Consider the following 18294-nt stretch of genomic DNA (forward strand, 5'->3'; position numbering starts at 1 on the left):
AATGTTTCATAAAATATATACTTTTCATATATATTCATAAGATATCATAATTTTTTTGTATTTTTTTAGGTGACAGTGCAACAAACTCCTCTGCAGATAACTTTAAGAACACTGTTTCCTTTTTGCCACCAATTGTGTTGAGCTTTGAATTTCCTCCAGGTTATCCATCCAGTACACCCCCAGGCTTTACACTAAGCTGCAAGTGGCTTTCACCAATACAGGTTATTTTCATATAATATACTTAAATGGTTCTTTACAGGAGATGTATATCTTGTAGCTGGCTTGAGAACATTTGCAGTAATTCATACATTGGAAACATGTTTTTAAATGGAATATATGTGAATCCTTCCCTTAAGTATTGGACCTAATGCATTATCAGTTTATAATAGTCGGGTCCCGGTGCATGGATCTGTGTAACATGGAGCTATAATGTGGTCATGAGCAGGAGGCAATAAAACAAGATGTCCTATGGTGGTATAATGCTATATGGACTCAAAATTTACAAATTTAAATAATTATTTATAATTATTTCGGGAAAAGATCTAGATCTTGCTGTTACATACTTAGATGTCAAAATCAAGCATGATAAACCAGAGGCACATACTTCTAGATCCAGGGACAGTGACTATGGTAATTTTCCTATATAAATGTTATCCATGGCCTCCTTCCTTCTAAAATCAACTTTTAAAATTATGCTAGAGAGCCAGAAAGTGGGTGTCACCAGAGCCCTCCGTAACTTCACAGGCTGTTCCATTGTCTCCTCATCCTACCTGCTCTCTTGGCACTTCCTCCTCTCTCTGCCTGCTGTAGTCTCAAGCGTGGGGTAAAAAAATCAGGACCAGTTTCCGCGCTTCTCGGTGTTGTCAAGGCTTTTATTTAGGTATAAACAAGGACGACGCGTTTCGGGAGCGTACCGCTCCCTTCTTCAGGTCCGTATAGTTTTTTACAATGCTCTATTATACAAAAAATATATATTATGTAGATAAATATATGTAGATAAAAGAGACATAAATGGATATACATACATACATACAATGCTCTATTATAATGCTCTAATATACAAAAAATATATATAATGTAAATAAATATATGTAGATAAAAAAGACATAAATGGATATACATAAGAGTCGATAAAAGTCAATAAGAAACATTTCATATAGAACAAACAAATGTAAAATACATAATTTATATAAAAAGTAATTCATACATAAGTGTTTAGATATTTTATGGAAACGAAGGTGAGCCGCTAGTTAGATTAGATAGATATATCAATCTATAGCATATAGAGAAATGGTTAGTGATTCACTATTGAAGAGGTTGAAGTAGTAGCGTGATGTATAGTTAATACATATGATATCCACAATACAGGTGAAGATAAATGAAAATCTGGAGTGGGATAGGAAGAAAATATTAACTAACCCGTATAGCCTCAGTTTGCCCTGTTCTGGTGGTAAAGGACATATATTCTTCCCTAGGATGGTGTTAGTTCTAAATATCTGGAGGAGATACATGGAATTTAACAGTTCAAATTGCAGTGGGTTGTAGTGAGGGAATAGTAGGGTTAGGGCTTACCCTAGCGATGTAAATGATGGTTTAAAACGCTGTATTAGTTGTATTTAGTCCTAAGAATGGAGGGATGTTGATCTACCCCTGTGAAATATAAAATGTAAGATATGAATGGTAAATCGACTTGGTGTGTATTTTTAATGGGGGTAAAACTTACTTAATCTGGGTCCGGATGGTCTGGGAGCTCTGCGTGTAGTGTCTCCTGTTGCTGGATGGGGAGCGCGTCTCCCGTTGACAGCTCTTATATAAGCCCGCCTGCGTGCATAGACGTGGGGGAGGAACGGACAGGCGCTGTCTGAGATCGATACTGCGCATGCGCAGTTCGGACTGTCGCTGTCAGGAGTAGTAAGTGGGATAGGATGATGATATAACATAGAGTTGGGTTGAGAGTGAGGAAATGATACAGATGTTAGTGAAAAGGATGTATAAGACTCTGGGTACATAAGTGCAGTACCGTTATCTATATTTCACTGGTGGGAAATGGTCAATGTGATGAAGTTATGTTCTTTCTAGAGTCTCATTCAGGCCATAAGGACACAATGTATTTAATTTAAAAATCCAGTAGTTTTCTCTTTTAATTAACTGGTTAAGTCTGTCAGGATGGTCCTTTGCGATTTGTTCTATTGGAATTAGGGTTAGGCAATTGAAGTCCTGTTCGTGATGAGATCTACAGTGTCTAGACACACTGTGTAGCTGAAAACCGGACTTCACCTTGCTACGGTGCGTATTCATTCTTTCTCTCAATGTTTGCGTGGTTCTTCCTATATATTGTAACATACAGGGGCATTGCAGTAGATAGATAACAAAATCTGAAGCACAGTTTAAAAAAGAGGTGATTTCAAATTCTTCACCTGTAGATATGGAAGTAAACATTTTTGTGCGATGTTGTATTATGTCACAGGTCAGGCATCTATCACTGTTACAGTGAAACGCTCCTTTTAATGTTGGAAATAGGGATGTCTGTGATTTTGGTTTCGCTTTTCTTGATGTGCGTAATTTTGTTGGTGCTAGTAAAGTTTTCAGCGTGGGTGCTCGTCTGTAAGTAAGTTTTGGGCCCATGGGAACGGATTTAGCTAGATTTGAGTCCTTAGTCAGAATTGACCAATGTTTGTTCAATACGGTTTTTATTATGTTGTGGTCTGAAGTATAAGTGGTGATAAAATTCAGGGCCCGGTCATTTATGGAATCTTGTTGTTTTCGTGGAGCCAGGCATTCTTTTTGCGAGAGGGCTTTGGTTCTCTTATAGGCATCCTTGAGAATTTCCTTAGGGTACCCTTTTTCTTTAAAACGTCTGTGTAGAAGTTTTGATTGGTCTTGAAATGTGGATTCTTCCGAGCAGTTTCTTCTAATGCGCTTATATTGGCTGTAGGGTACGTTGTTTAACCAGCTTTTATAGTGTGCACTTGTATAATCCAAAAAGCTGTTTACATCGACCGTTTTAAAATAGGTGCTTGTCAGGAGGCCGTCTTTTTTGTGATTGACTGATATCAACAGGTCGAGAAATTCGATATGTGTTGTAGAAAAGTTCAGTGTGAGTGAAATCCCCCAGGGATTCTGGTTGATTATACTCACAAATTCATTTGCTTGTTCTTCGCTTCCTTGCCATATGATGAAGAGGTCATCAATAAATCTCTTGAAGAGTTTGATGTTTGATCTGTATTTGGGATTATTGTTAATAAAGGTGGACTCAAACTCACCCATAAAGATATTCGCATAGCTCGGTGCGAAGCGTGTGCCCATGGCCGTACCTTTTTTCTGGTGGAATACTTGATTTTGAAAGCTAAAGATATTGTGTTCTAATATGAACTTAATGCTTTGAATAAGAAAATCTGCCTGAAGGGGCGGTAGTGCTGGGTCCCTTTGAAGTGTTTTTCGTATTGCTTCGATACCTAGGACATGAGAAATATTAGTATACAGTGACGTTACATCCATTGTAAGCAGGTTGAATGTGGTATCCCATTGAAAGTTCTCCAATTCGGTGATCAACTGAGAAGAATCTCGAAGATAGGTTGGAAGCGTCTTGACGTAAGATTGTAGATACGAATCTACATAGGCCGATAGATTACACGTGATAGAGTTAATGCCTGATATGATAGGCCTTCCCGGCGGATTGTTCGGATCCTTATGTATCTTTGGCAAATAGTAAAAGAGAGCTTGCCGTGGGTGAGAGGGGATAATGAAATCTTTTTCTTTTTTGGTTAAGATTCCTTTTTGGTGGGCCATCTGGGTGAGGGCTTTGAGTGATTTAAGATGTTCGCTGCTCGGATTATGATCTAATTTTTGGTAGTATTGTTCGTCTGATAGAATCCTGAGGCTTTCTTTTATATAATCCGTGGTATTCAGAATAACAGTTCCTCCTCCCTTGTCCGCTGGTTTTATGGTTAGTTCGGTATTGTTTTTTAGAGCATTTAGGGCTTTCCTCTCCAGTCTCGAGAGGTTGTCCTTCTGTTTTCCTGGTTGAGGTCTATCCAGTGTGCGGAGTTCGGAGGATACCATTGAGAAGAATGTTTCGATATAGGGTCCCCTACTTTGGATTGGGTTAAAATTGGATATTGGTTTGAGACCGGAATGTAGGTAAAGGCTTTCTGAATTCTCAGATTTTTCCTTGCTTTTTGCTTGAGAGATGGCAAAATGTCTTTTTAGGGTTAATTTCCGCACAAAGTTATTCAAATCTAGAAAGAGGTCAAATTCTCTAGATCTGGTGGTAGGACAGAAAGAGAGTCCTTTGCTAAAAAGGGAACTCTCTTCTTCTGTGAGGATATGGGAGGAGAGGTTAAAGATTCGTACCTTTTGTTGGGTCAATCCCGGGCTATTCGTTTTCTTGTTACTGTGTTTGATTCCTCCTCTTTTTCCTCTTGTGGTTTTTTTCTTTTTTGTCCTGTATTTGTTCTGGAGAAGATCGCAAATACTGCTTTTGGGCTCTTGATCAATGGTATGATCTCGTCTCTTAATGTAGATTCATTGAGCCCCCAAACATCAAGTCAATATGCAATTACAAATATAGAAAATAATCAAATACCGGAGGAATTACTGTCACTTACTATACATACCGAAAGTCCCCCCGAAACAGGTCCTGTTGAGTTCATCAACGGTACCATAGGAGCCTCATTCTCTAATAGCCTGATGCCATCTTTTTTAGAGCTTCCCCAGCTCCAAAAAACCCCGCCATTAAGAGACGAGATCATACCATTGATCAAGAGCCCAAAAGCAGTATTTGCGATCTTCTCCAGAACAAATACAGGACAAAAAAGAAAAAAACCACAAGAGGAAAAAGAGGAGGAATCAAACACAGTAACAAGAAAACGAATAGCCCGGGATTGACCCAACAAAAGGTACGAATCTTTAACCTCTCCTCCCATATCCTCACAGAAGAAGAGAGTTCCCTTTTTAGCAAAGGACTCTCTTTCTGTCCTACCACCAGATCTAGAGAATTTGACCTCTTTCTAGATTTGAATAACTTTGTGCGGAAATTAACCCTAAAAAGACATTTTGCCATCTCTCAAGCAAAAAGCAAGGAAAAATCTGAGAATTCAGAAAGCCTTTACCTACATTCCGGTCTCAAACCAATATCCAATTTTAACCCAATCCAAAGTAGAGGACCCTATATCGAAACATTCTTCTCAATGGTATCCTCCGAACTCCGCACACTGGATAGACCTCAACCAGGAAAACAGAAGGACAACCTCTCGAGACTGGAGAGGAAAGCCCTAAATGCTCTAAAAAACAATACCGAACTAACCATAAAACCAGCGGACAAGGGAGGAGGAACTGTTATTCTGAATACCACGGATTATATAAAAGAAAGCCTCAGGATTCTATCAGACGAACAATACTACCAAAAATTAGATCATAATCCGAGCAGCGAACATCTTGAATCACTCAAAGCCCTCACCCAGATGGCCCACCAAAAAGGAATCTTAACCAAAAAAGAAAAAGATTTCATTATCCCCTCTCACCCACGGCAAGCTCTCTTTTACTATTTGCCAAAGATACATAAGGATCCGAACAATCCGCCGGGAAGGCCTATCATATCAGGCATTAACTCTATCACGTGTAATCTATCGGCCTATGTAGATTCGTATCTACAATCTTACGTCAAGACGCTTCCAACCTATCTTCGAGATGCTTCTCAGTTGATCACCGAATTGGAGAACTTTCAATGGGATACCACATTCAACCTGCTTACAATGGATGTAACGTCACTGTATACTAATATTTCTCATGTCCTAGGTATCGAAGCAATACGAAAAACACTTCAAAGGGACCCAGCACTACCGCCCCTTCAGGCAGATTTTCTTATTCAAAGCATTAAGTTCATATTAGAACACAATATCTTTAGCTTTCAAAATCAAGTATTCCACCAGAAAAAAGGTACGGCCATGGGCACACGCTTCGCACCGAGCTATGCGAATATCTTTATGGGTGAGTTTGAGTCCACCTTTATTAACAATAATCCCAAATACAGATCAAACATCAAACTCTTCAAGAGATTTATTGATGACCTCTTCATCATATGGCAAGGAAGCGAAGAACAAGCAAATGAATTTGTGAGTATAATCAACCAGAATCCCTGGGGGATTTCACTCACACTGAACTTTTCTACAACACATATCGAATTTCTCGACCTGTTGATATCAGTCAATCACAAAAAAGACGGCCTCCTGACAAGCACCTATTTTAAAACGGTCGATGTAAACAGCTTTTTGGATTATACAAGTGCACACTATAAAAGCTGGTTAAACAACGTACCCTACAGCCAATATAAGCGCATTAGAAGAAACTGCTCGGAAGAATCCACATTTCAAGACCAATCAAAACTTCTACACAGACGTTTTAAAGAAAAAGGGTACCCTAAGGAAATTCTCAAGGATGCCTATAAGAGAACCAAAGCCCTCTCGCAAAAAGAATGCCTGGCTCCACGAAAACAACAAGATTCCATAAATGACCGGGCCCTGAATTTTATCACCACTTATACTTCAGACCACAACATAATAAAAACCGTATTGAACAAACATTGGTCAATTCTGACTAAGGACCCACATCTAGCTAAATCCATTCCCATGGGCCCAAAACTTACTTACAGACGAGCACCCACGCTGAAAACTTTACTAGCACCAACAAAATTACGCACATCAAGAAAAGCGAAACCAAAATCACAGACATCCCTATTTCCAACATTAAAAGGAGCGTTTCACTGTAACAGTGATAGATGCCTGACCTGTGACATAATACAACATCGCACAAAAATGTTTACTTCCATATCTACAGGTGAAGAATTTGAAATCACCTCTTTTTTAAACTGTGCTTCAGATTTTGTTATCTATCTACTGCAATGCCCCTGTATGTTACAATATATAGGAAGAACCACGCAAACATTGAGAGAAAGAATGAATACGCACCGTAGCAAGGTGAAGTCCGGTTTTCAGCTACACAGTGTGTCTAGACACTGTAGATCTCATCACGAACAGGACTTCAATTGCCTAACCCTAATTCCAATAGAACAAATCGCAAAGGACCATCCTGACAGACTTAACCAGTTAATTAAAAGAGAAAACTACTGGATTTTTAAATTAAATACATTGTGTCCTTATGGCCTGAATGAGACTCTAGAAAGAACATAACTTCATCACATTGACCATTTCCCACCAGTGAAATATAGATAACGGTACTGCACTTATGTACCCAGAGTCTTATACATCCTTTTCACTAACATCTGTATCATTTCCTCACTCTCAACCCAACTCTATGTTATATCATCATCCTATCCCACTTACTACTCCTGACAGCGACAGTCCGAACTGCGCATGCGCAGTATCGATCTCAGACAGCGCCTGTCCGTTCCTCCCCCACGTCTATGCACGCAGACGGGCTTATATAAGAGCTGTCAACGGGAGACGCGCCGCACAGCGCTCCCCATCCAGCAACAGGAGACACTACACGCAGAGCTCCCAGACCATCCGGACCCAGATTAAGTAAGTTTTACCCACATTAAAAATACACACCAAGTCGATTTACCATTCATATCTTACATTTTATATTCCACAGGGGTAGATCAACATCCCTCCATTCTTAGGACTAAATACAACTAATACAGCGTTTTAAACCATCATTTACATCGCTAGGGTAAGCCCTAACCCTACTATTCCCTCACTACAACCCACTGCAATTTGAACTGTTAAATTCCATGTATCTCCTCCAGATATTTAGAACTAACACCATCCTAGGGAAGAATATATGTCCTTTACCACCAGAACAGGGCAAACTGAGGCTATACGGGTTAGTTAATATTTTCTTCCTATCCCACTCCAGATTTTCATTTATCTTCACCTGTATTGTGGATATCATATGTATTAACTATACATCACGCTACTACTTCAACCTCTTCAATAGTGAATCACTAACCATTTCTCTATATGCTATAGATTGATATATCTATCTAATCTAACTAGCGGCTCACCTTCGTTTCCATAAAATATCTAAACACTTATGTATGAATTACTTTTTATATAAATTATGTATTTTACATTTGTTTGTTCTATATGAAATGTTTCTTATTGACTTTTATCGACTCTTATGTATATCCATTTATGTCTTTTTTATCTACATATATTTATTTACATTATATATATTTTTTGTATATTAGAGCATTATAATAGAGCATTGTATGTATGTATGTATATCCATTTATGTCTCTTTTATCTACATATATTTATCTACATAATATATATTTTTTGTATAATAGAGCATTGTAAAAAACTATACGGACCTGAAGAAGGGAGCGGTACGCTCCCGAAACGCGTCGTCCTTGTTTATACCTAAATAAAAGCCTTGACAACACCGAGAAGCGCGGAAACTGGTCCTGATTTTTTTACCCCACGCTTGTACATTCCTATTCCCGATCCAATCGGGAAAAAGGACCACGCAGCTAAGTCTCGGTCGATCTACGTATTTCATTTGTTACCCTCACTATGTTTTTGAACATACATTCTCTGTAATACTCTGATGCGCTGTGTTCTTTTTTTCTACTGACCCACTGTTGCTGTAGTCTCACACAGTGGTAGAGGGCAAGTGCTCATGTAAGGTGTAAAAACTTATGAAGTTATAGCACTTCTGACTTATAAGCATCATTTTAAAAGTTTTATTTTAGAAGGAAGGAATTTGTGGATAACAAATATAACAAGGTTACCACTGTCACATTGCCTGGAAAAGAAATTTGCATATTTCCTAGAATCCCCTAGTGGAGCTTGAGTGGCTATACGTCTCCACATGACAACAAGATGGCCTTAAAGGCAAATGGATATAAAACCACAATAAGTATCTTGTAGGGCCGGTTGCATGTGTGCTGGACATGTCTTTATAAATTGAGACCGCTGCCTGCAGCTGGAAAAATGAACTTATATTCATGGTTCGCGTCCAGTCAGGGGGGTGGGGTTTTGGGCACAGCAGTCAAGGAGGTGCCGGCCCTCACGACCGCATCTTTACATTTCTGAACCTGCCTATCTCCCTGTAATCTTCGTCTCATCTCAATTCTCACGTTTGCGCAGGTTGTCTCTGCTCCAACCCTGCATGGAGGCAGGGCCTGCTGTGGCTACGATAAGATAAGGAGGTGCGGTTATGCAAAAATTTGGCCGTGAGGGCCGGCGCCTCCTTGACTGCTGTGCCCAAAACCCAACCCCCTGACTGGAAGCGGATCATGAATATAAGTAAATTTTTCCGGCTGCAAGCAGCAGTCTCAATTTAAGGGGGATACATTTCAAGGTAGCAAAAGGAGGCATCCTTGTCCCAACCTGGAAATATTTGCTACAATACTATGCAGGAAAAATAACAGAATTCTGTGTAAGTTGCAAAGCATACGACTACCCTTTATGCCCTATATTACAACTTGTGACACATAAATGGTGGTGGAGATGGAAGGCTTGAAAACTATGCTGTTATTTTGCCTCATTTTCCCAACATGAATATTATTTCAGGATGGCGATTAAATGGAATACATAAGTGTATTGACCTCATGCATGTATATGTAACAATATTGTTGCACTAATGCTATTTATCGGATTTTCCTTTTCAGCTCACTCGGTTGTGCCAGCATTTAGATGACCTCTGGGAGGAGAACAGGGGGTCGGTGGTCTTGTTCCCATGGATTCAGTTTCTGAAGGAAGAGACACTTGACTACTTAAATATAACATCTCCATATGAAATTGAGGTTCCCAGTAATGGGTTACAGAGCTGGACACAATCCCCTGAGAAGACCTTTGGTGCTGGGGAATGGCCATCACTTGATAAGAGGGCCATACAGGACGTGCAGTCAGCGTCTGCCCTGGTCAGATGCATCTTGGACTTCAATGAAGCTCAGCAGAAGAAGACTTTTGATAGCAAACCATTCTTGTGCAATATTTGTTTTATGGAGAAGTTAGGAAGTGACTGCACCCACTTTAAGGACTGTCAGCACGTGTACTGTAATACCTGTCTTACAGACTACTTTAAAGTCCAGATTAAGGACGGACAAGTCCATGCACTAAACTGCCCTGAACCAAAGTGCACATCTATTGCGACACCTGCTCAGGTAAGTGACAGATCATTGGAGCATTTGAGTAAATTATTTGCATTTTTGCTTGGTTTAGCCAAATAATTTCCATCCACAATCATATGCAGGAAAACATTCTACGTAGAAAAACAAACACATACTGTAGATAGGACGTTTGCTTCTGAGTTGGCCATCTATATCTAGCATGAGATTCATGCAACTCTCTGTAATCACAGTTATAGAGTGGATCAGAACAGAATATTTGTGTAGGTAACAGAATTGACAGATAACATCTTATTTTCAAAAATCTTATGCTTATAAAAACATTCAGTTATACAGGACACAATGATATACAATGGGTACGGAAAGTATTCAGACCCCTTTAAATTTTTTTATTTTATTGCAGCCAATTGGTAATATCAAAAAAAATCTTTTTTAATGTACACTCTGCCCCCATCTTGACAGAAACACAACAGAAATGTAGATATTTTTGCTAATTTATTAAACAAGAAAAAATTAAATATCACATGGTCTTAAGTATTCAGACACTCTCATATTTACATTTACATACTCACCTGCTGTCCATTTCCTTCTGATCCTCCTTCAGATGGTTCTACTCCTTTAATGGAGTCCAGCTGTATTTAAGCTAATAGGACTTGATTAGCAAAGTCACACTTCTGTCTATACAAGACCTCACAGCTTACATTGCCTGTCAAAACATGAGGTCTAAGGAATGAAGGAGCTCAGAGAATGAATTGCGGCAAGGCACAGATCTGATCAAGGTTACAAAATAATTTCTGCAACACTCAAGGTTCCTAAGAGCACAGTGACTTCCATCATCCTTAAATAGAAAATGTTTGGAAGCTGCCCATAACTCTTCCTCGACCTGGCTGTCCAGCTAAACTAAGCAATCATGGAAGAAGAGCCTTGGTGCGAGAGTTAAAGAAAAATCTCAAGATCACTGTGGCTGTGCCCTGTTTCCGAGAACTCGCTGTCATATTTCTATATGTGTACTATATCTCATGTGTTTTTGGTTCTTTAGCAAAGTGAAAAAATATAAGTTATAAAGAAAGTATATTATAAACAGTGAATTGTTCATGTCCATGGTAATTTACAGGTAAAGGATCTGGTTGGGGAGCAGCTTTTCAGCCGCTATGATCGTCTCCTCTTGCAGTCAAGCTTGGATTTAATGGCTGATGTCGTTTACTGCCCACGTCTAAGTTGTCAGACACCAGTGATGAAGGAAACAGATGGGGCAATGGGTATTTGTTCAGCCTGCCACTATGCGTTTTGTGTCCATTGCAATATGACTTTCCATGGACTCGCCCCTTGCAAAACACCCGCAGGTATGTTCAGTAGTGGCTGTTCTGCTGTTTTATAAAGAGTTCTTTTTAAGTCCAGGTACAATCCTGGGAACATTAACTACAGCTACTCTGGTCAAGAAAGTCAAGGTTGGTTGAGTTCCTCGACAGAAGAGGTCCTCTTAACAGAGAATCTGTCAGAAGTTTTGGCCATACATATTTATTTTTCAGTCCTGCTGCTAGTAACAACACACGAAAATAAGAATACACAGATCTCCAGGGCCAATGCCTAACACTGCTGTATAGCTAAAACGTATGGCAGATTCTCTTTAAAGATAGCCTGCTGAGGTCCTCATCCCACCTTGACTTTCTTGACCAGATTTACTGATAATCAGTGTTGATTATAGTTCATTATTTTACCAGTCTTTTGTGTTTAATGCAGCCTGTTATATAAAGCCTATTTAGAAAGATTTTTTTCTTCCTGTTGCATAGAAGAAGATGTGGAATTGGAAGAAGAGAATGAGTCCGCTGAAGAGGAACAAAGGAGAACACTGGAGAATGCGTCTAACAAAATGAAGAACAGGGAGTGGATAAAGGAGAACTCCAAGCCCTGCCCTGGTTGTAATTCTCCCATTGAGGTGAAATATGAGGAGAGCCCCCTTCATTTCCGTTCTTTATAAGATAGTCTTGTGTACACCTATTCAGGTCACTCTCCCCCAAATCCTAGAGAAAAACATGATTTTTAAGGTTGGTTGGTGTAATCTAGGGCCGTGAATCTAGAAAGAGTAAAGTTTATTTTATTTAATTTTATTAGGGCATGTTGAAATCCTACTACTTGATCCTTATAAAAAATAAGCTGGTCCCCAACATATTAGATTATTGTTGGATTGAAATATCTACACAGAATAATACATTTGCTATCTACCCCATGACTAAACTAACTAGCTTTCAGACTTGTCAGACAAAGGGTAACAAAGGATAGAAAATTTTGTATTCTAAAGTGTAATTCTCCTAACATTTTATTAGTCAAAAGGCTTCTATTTTATCAGAATTTTTCTACAGTACATTTATCAACGTTATGCAGATTTTCTATCACAGACTCATATGGTAAATATGATACATAGTCACAGTCTTTATTGGTTAAGTACCTATGCAAAATGTCGGGATCACCTCATTGTCCAAGGCAGCTGCTGAACCAGGAATTATACAGAGGAGACTTACTGGACCCACTGAACCACCGTGGGCGATGACGTAAGCTGGCACCTGGGAGCGGAGTCTAATTGGCACCCGGTTTTCCAGAAACTGCCGCAAAGCGGGTTGGACTTGCTGTGGGAGGATACCACAAGGTCGCTCCGCAGGCGTGACTTGCACACGGAGGTGGCCAAGATGAGTTACAGAGTAAGCAGGCAGAATCGTAGTCGTCAGGCAGAAGGTCAGGGCAAAAGCACACGGATCGGAGTCTGGGACATACCGGAAGGTCAGGACAGGCAGCAGAGAATCGAAGTCAGGAACGTAGCAGGAGGTCACAACAGACAGCCAGGGAACGGTTTCTCAATGGCATAAGGGCACAAAGATCCACCAGGGATTTAACAGGTCAGCAGCTGGCCAGCGCCAATTAGTGGCGCACTGGCCCTTTAAACTTTAAAGAGCCGGAGCTCCCTAGGAGCCAGGGACGAACGTGCCGATCATGGAGAGGTAAGTGAGGTATGGAGGGGCACACAGAAGCACACAGGCGCCTGCGACCCAAGATGTGGGTCGCAGGGGCACCCGTGACACTTACTTAAAACACGTTGTTCACTGTACCAAGCACAATATAGTTAGAGGAAAATTGGATATAACTACGTCAAGGAGACAGCAGACATTGGAAGAAGCCATTGAGAGAGGTCGCATATGGCATGAGCTACATGCTCACCCAGTGTTACTTCCTTAATACTGCGGATATTTTGCTGCCACCATACCGGGCTATAAATCTAGACCTAGCTATGGCTATTTACCAAGCCAGATGACCAAATCCAGCTCCATTGTGACTACTGCAAAGCTTCATGAATTTGATTTCAAAATGGTGCTAGCCCTTCATCTCCTGAAACACCAACCAGGCTTCCCACACTTTCTTAGCAAGACGAGGGCCCAGACTCCGACACTGAATTCTGAAGCTGAAAGAGGTATCATGGCATCCCCTTTTGGCTATACGAGTTTCTACTACTACCACCAATATTTTAAAAATCAGGGTAGATATGGACTTAACAGGATGAGGAAATTGTATTTTAGGGTTTGTGGGAAACACGCAAATGAATTTTCTCTAATGCGTAATCATAACTCACTCCTTACTCCACTCACTCTAGGGGCTTAGCCATACTGGTACATTGTGTAGTAAGATGGGTACGTGTCTGGAGGATCTCAAGGGGAAATAGTTGTTCATTCAAGTTATGATTGACAACAAGCACTACATTATTATTTCTCTGTACATCGCCCCTCCACTACTCTCTCTATCCTGTACAAGAATGACCTCATGCCACTATTATATTCATGATTAAATTTGGTAATTGATCCTATGATGAGTTAGGAGTTATTATGCAACTTCCCCCAGCTAAAACCACCTTGACTATAAGATAATGGATTTAACACCTTCCCACCAAGAAAAATGCTTATCCTGCTCTCCCTCTGTGTGTGCTTTGTACCATGAATAGAAAAGTTTGATGTATATGCTGAAACTCCAAGTCCCATGTGTGTATTTCTTCTGTAAACTGGTGGCTTAGAGTATGCATGACTATGGCTAGATTTGAAAATTCATGTTGGGAAATGTGGGAATATCTCCCCAACATCCCACCTTGTGTACCCATGTCCCTCTTACATGACAATAGAGGCGGGTAAGATGGTTATTCAAAAAGAGCATCCCAACAATGACTCAGGGTCAGTTTCAACAGGATGCAACTTAGTTTTGCAGAGCTGTCCAGGATTTCATTGGTTCTCCTCTGGGGATCCTTTTGCCAATCTAATTAGTCAGTGGTCTGTTTTTCTTTATTTTATACCTATTTATTTTACTGTTTTGCTTTTATATGTATCTTCATCATTTTGTAACCTATAAGCGCTGTGCCTCTTGCATATTATACTGTCCTTTAATAAGTTATCACCTTGTTACTATATACTTCCTCATGTCTCCAGAGGTAAATTACGATAAGCAGTGTTACCCTGTATGTTAGCACAACACACAAACACACAAACTGGGCATTTGCCCAGGGCCTCCTGTCCTAAAGGGGCCCCCTACAAGTGGACTTTTGTGGGCAAAGGATTTAGTGCTCTTTTAATAGCCCTTGGTTGAATCCCTGGGTGTATATATATTATACTATCTATTATAGAAGAGGAGCGCACTATTTAAACTAGTTTCCATGATCCTCTTTGTTGGGACAAGATACAAACCTTTCAGTCTTGGGTCTAATCGCCACAGTCCAGAAAGTGTGTACTGAGATTGTGCTCCTGGACCCATTTTGACTCATTCTACTTCTCTAGTACTGCAACCTTAAAGGGCCCTCACATCTCTAAGCACATAATGGGATCAGCAATAATTAACACAAACATAAAATACCAAAACATTATTTAAAATGTATATAAACCAAAATGCCAAATGTGAACACACCCTTACAGTCCTTACATTCTCAAAATGTATTTTTCTGTTCCTATTCAGCAGATCAGCTTTTTTAGACATACTGTTTATTGTTTTATTTTACAGAAAGTTGGTGGTTGTAACAAAATGAGCTGCACAAAGTGTAAGAAGTACTTCTGCTGGATCTGTTCGGAGATACTTTCTTATAAAGATCCATATGAACATTTCAGGGATTCTGCAGCATGTGCAGATGCGTAGGTATCGAGCATGGTCCCAGAGAGCATGACTAACGTTTATATTGGTTCTTCAGAGCTGCCTAAGACAAAGCATCAGACATATTTTTTTGCACAAAAGTTTACAGGATTTAATAAAGAATTGGATTTCCAGATGTACTCATTGGTGATTTGGGACAAATTTACTGTTAAAAATATAACAGAATTATTTATTTTAATAGTTTTAGACACTTAACCACTTGTTGTTTTTATTGAGCTGTCAGGAATACTAAGGGACAGTGGAAACTCAGAATGGACATGGTCTGTGGCCACGTTCACATTTGGTGTTTCCATTGTGTTTTGAAATGCAATTGAAAGGCTCCAACCTTGATCACACAGTGGGGGCAAAATATCAATGGGGCACATTACTTACATTCCCGCTGGAGTTCAACGAAAGTGCATTGTCCCACGATAAAGCACTGAGCCGCGATTCAGTAAGATCATGTGCCGATATCCTGCATGTGTCGCTTCCCTGCTCAGGTCCGACAGAGTTCACCATCTTTTTATGGTTGCATGTAAGTGCTTGGGCTTGCCACACAATTTGAAAGTTAAATCCCGCACTCAGTCCGAATCAGGATCGTCCGACGGCACGCCCCCTAAATTGTGTCTCATGGAAGCCAGCGCAACTGCGCCAAAAAAGTATTCCCCGAAGAAGGTGCACAGTCCGACAAAAGTGAGCAGCGCGACCTCTAATAACTGAGCCCCAATGTGTCTCATGTTCTGCCAGTCTCTAACTAGAAATCACTAGTCTTTTCTAGCACCAGATTTATCACTGGCGTTCCTACTTTATACCTAGTTTTAGTTAGTCTAAACTGTGCACCAGAATTTATGCCACACAGACTGTTTTACATTGACCATGCCCTTTTCCAGCAAACTGTGCCCATGTTCCCAAAGGAAAAAGCTACCCCTTAGTCAGACAAGTTGGAAAAGTGTCAAAAAAGGTCTAAAAGCCCTGATAAATGTTTACAATTCTGGCGCTTTAATAGATTCAACCTATTGAGTCAACATTGCATTTCCTGAATGTTTACTAGATGCTCACGAAACAGAATGTTAAAGGGGTATTCCCACAAAGACAAGTTTCTAATATGTACTCAGGATAACAAAATAACACATTCTCTAATTCACTGTTATTAACAAAAACACAACATTTCAAAGATATAAAAACAACCTGTCTCTATCAGTCCTGGTGTACACAATTTCAGGTGCCCCTAGACACGACCCTGTAACTTCTGACTTAGAAGCCATCTTGGTTTTCTGACTGACAGCTGTGGAGCTGAGATTTCTGTCTCTCTCTGCCTCTAGCCCCTCCCATTCCAGGACGGAGCTCTCACTGATACAGAGACACTGACATCCTGCTGGCAGCAGCGTGAGGAGTGTAAATCTAAAGGCAGATAAGTTCTTTATCTGGGGAGGCACAGGAGATCTAGTGTGCTGTGGAATCAGGGGTGTACCAAGCCTGTCTGCTGCCTGAGGCGAGCCATAGAGAGACGCCCCCCCCCCCCCGCCATTTATGTAATATATAAGGGAGTGTCAGGACCAGATCCATCATATTGGTTTGGTGTGAAAATAAATCAATGCAAAATGCATACAGAGTACCGCCGTGTAGTATAAAATGCATACGGCATATCACCATGTAGTGCAAGATAGATACAGTGTACAGCCATGTAGTATAAAATTCATAGAATACCGTCATTTAGCAGAAAACATATACAGCCAGGGCCCCCATTGAATGTAGTCCAGACAGGGAACAGTAGTATACCCCCCAAGCCAGCAATGACTGTATACAGCTCCCCACAAAGCAAGCAATCACTGTATACGTATATATCACACACACACACATCACAAATTTCACACACATATATATATATATAAACCTATTTCATGTTATACCTGTATATACAGTATACACTCATTACACCTATATCTACACCCTTTACAAGGTATACCTGCATATACACATACATGGCACCTATATATACACACCTATTACATGTTATACCACTATATACACACATACATAATACATTACACCTATATATGCAGCTATTACAAGTCATACACATTAGACCTATATATACAGCTATTACAAGTCATACCTCTATATACACACGCATTACACATATATATATATATATATATATAAAAAGCTATTTCATGTCATACCTCTATATACACACACATTACACCTATATATACTGCTATTACATGTCATACCTCTATATACACACACATTACACCTATATATACTGCTATTACATGTCATACCTCTATATACACACACATTACACCTATATATACTGCTATTACATGTCATACCTCTATATACACACACATTACACCTATATATACAGCTTTTACACGTCATACCTCTATATACACACACATTACACCTATATATACAGCTTTTACACGTCATACCTCTATATATACACGGATGACACCTATATATATATGTGTATGTGTAATGCTTGTGTATATAGAGGTATGACGTGTAATAGCTGTGTATATATATATACATATATATATATATATATATATATATATATATATATATATATACAGCTGTCAGCTATTACATGTCATACCTCTATATACACACACATTACACCTATATATACTGCTATTACATGTCATACCTCTATATACACACACATTACACCTATATATACAGCTTTTACATGTCATACCTCTATATACACACACATTACACCAATATATACTGCTATTACATGTCATACCTCTATATACACACATTACACCAATATATACTGCTATTACATGTCATACCTCTATATACACACATTACACCAATATATACTGCTATTACATGTCATACCTCTATATACACACACATTACACCAATATATACTGCTATTACATGTCATGCCTCTATATACACACACATGACATGTTTTACACACATATACACATGACAAAACACATATAAACAGGGGACACACACACATATATACACATGACAAGACACACACACATGTATATACACAGGGAAGACACACACACATGTATATA

At 39.6% G+C, this 18294-nt stretch overlaps 1 protein-coding gene across 2 annotated transcripts in view; it reads left to right on the top strand.

Moving 5' to 3' along the window:
* The window catches only part of LOC140126539 (E3 ubiquitin-protein ligase RNF14-like), a 48085-nt gene extending 30389 nt beyond the window's left edge, over positions 1–17696 (top strand). The window contains exons 3-7 of one of the 2 annotated variants that reach the window (XM_072146103.1): positions 70–221; positions 9635–10129; positions 11208–11436; positions 11884–12029; positions 15119–17696. In XM_072146103.1, the coding sequence (XP_072002204.1) occupies positions 70–221; positions 9635–10129; positions 11208–11436; positions 11884–12029; positions 15119–15250 (1154 nt within the window). In that variant the 3' untranslated portion in view covers positions 15251–17696. The remainder of the gene's footprint in view (positions 1–69; positions 222–9634; positions 10130–11207; positions 11437–11883; positions 12030–15118) is intronic. The other variant, XM_072146102.1, reaches the window with a different exon arrangement.
* Positions 17697–18294: the final 598 nt, after the last annotated feature.

Source organism: Engystomops pustulosus, chromosome 4 (assembly GCF_040894005.1).
Source record: "Engystomops pustulosus chromosome 4, aEngPut4.maternal, whole genome shotgun sequence".
NCBI classification, from domain to species: domain Eukaryota; kingdom Metazoa; phylum Chordata; class Amphibia; order Anura; family Leptodactylidae; genus Engystomops; species Engystomops pustulosus.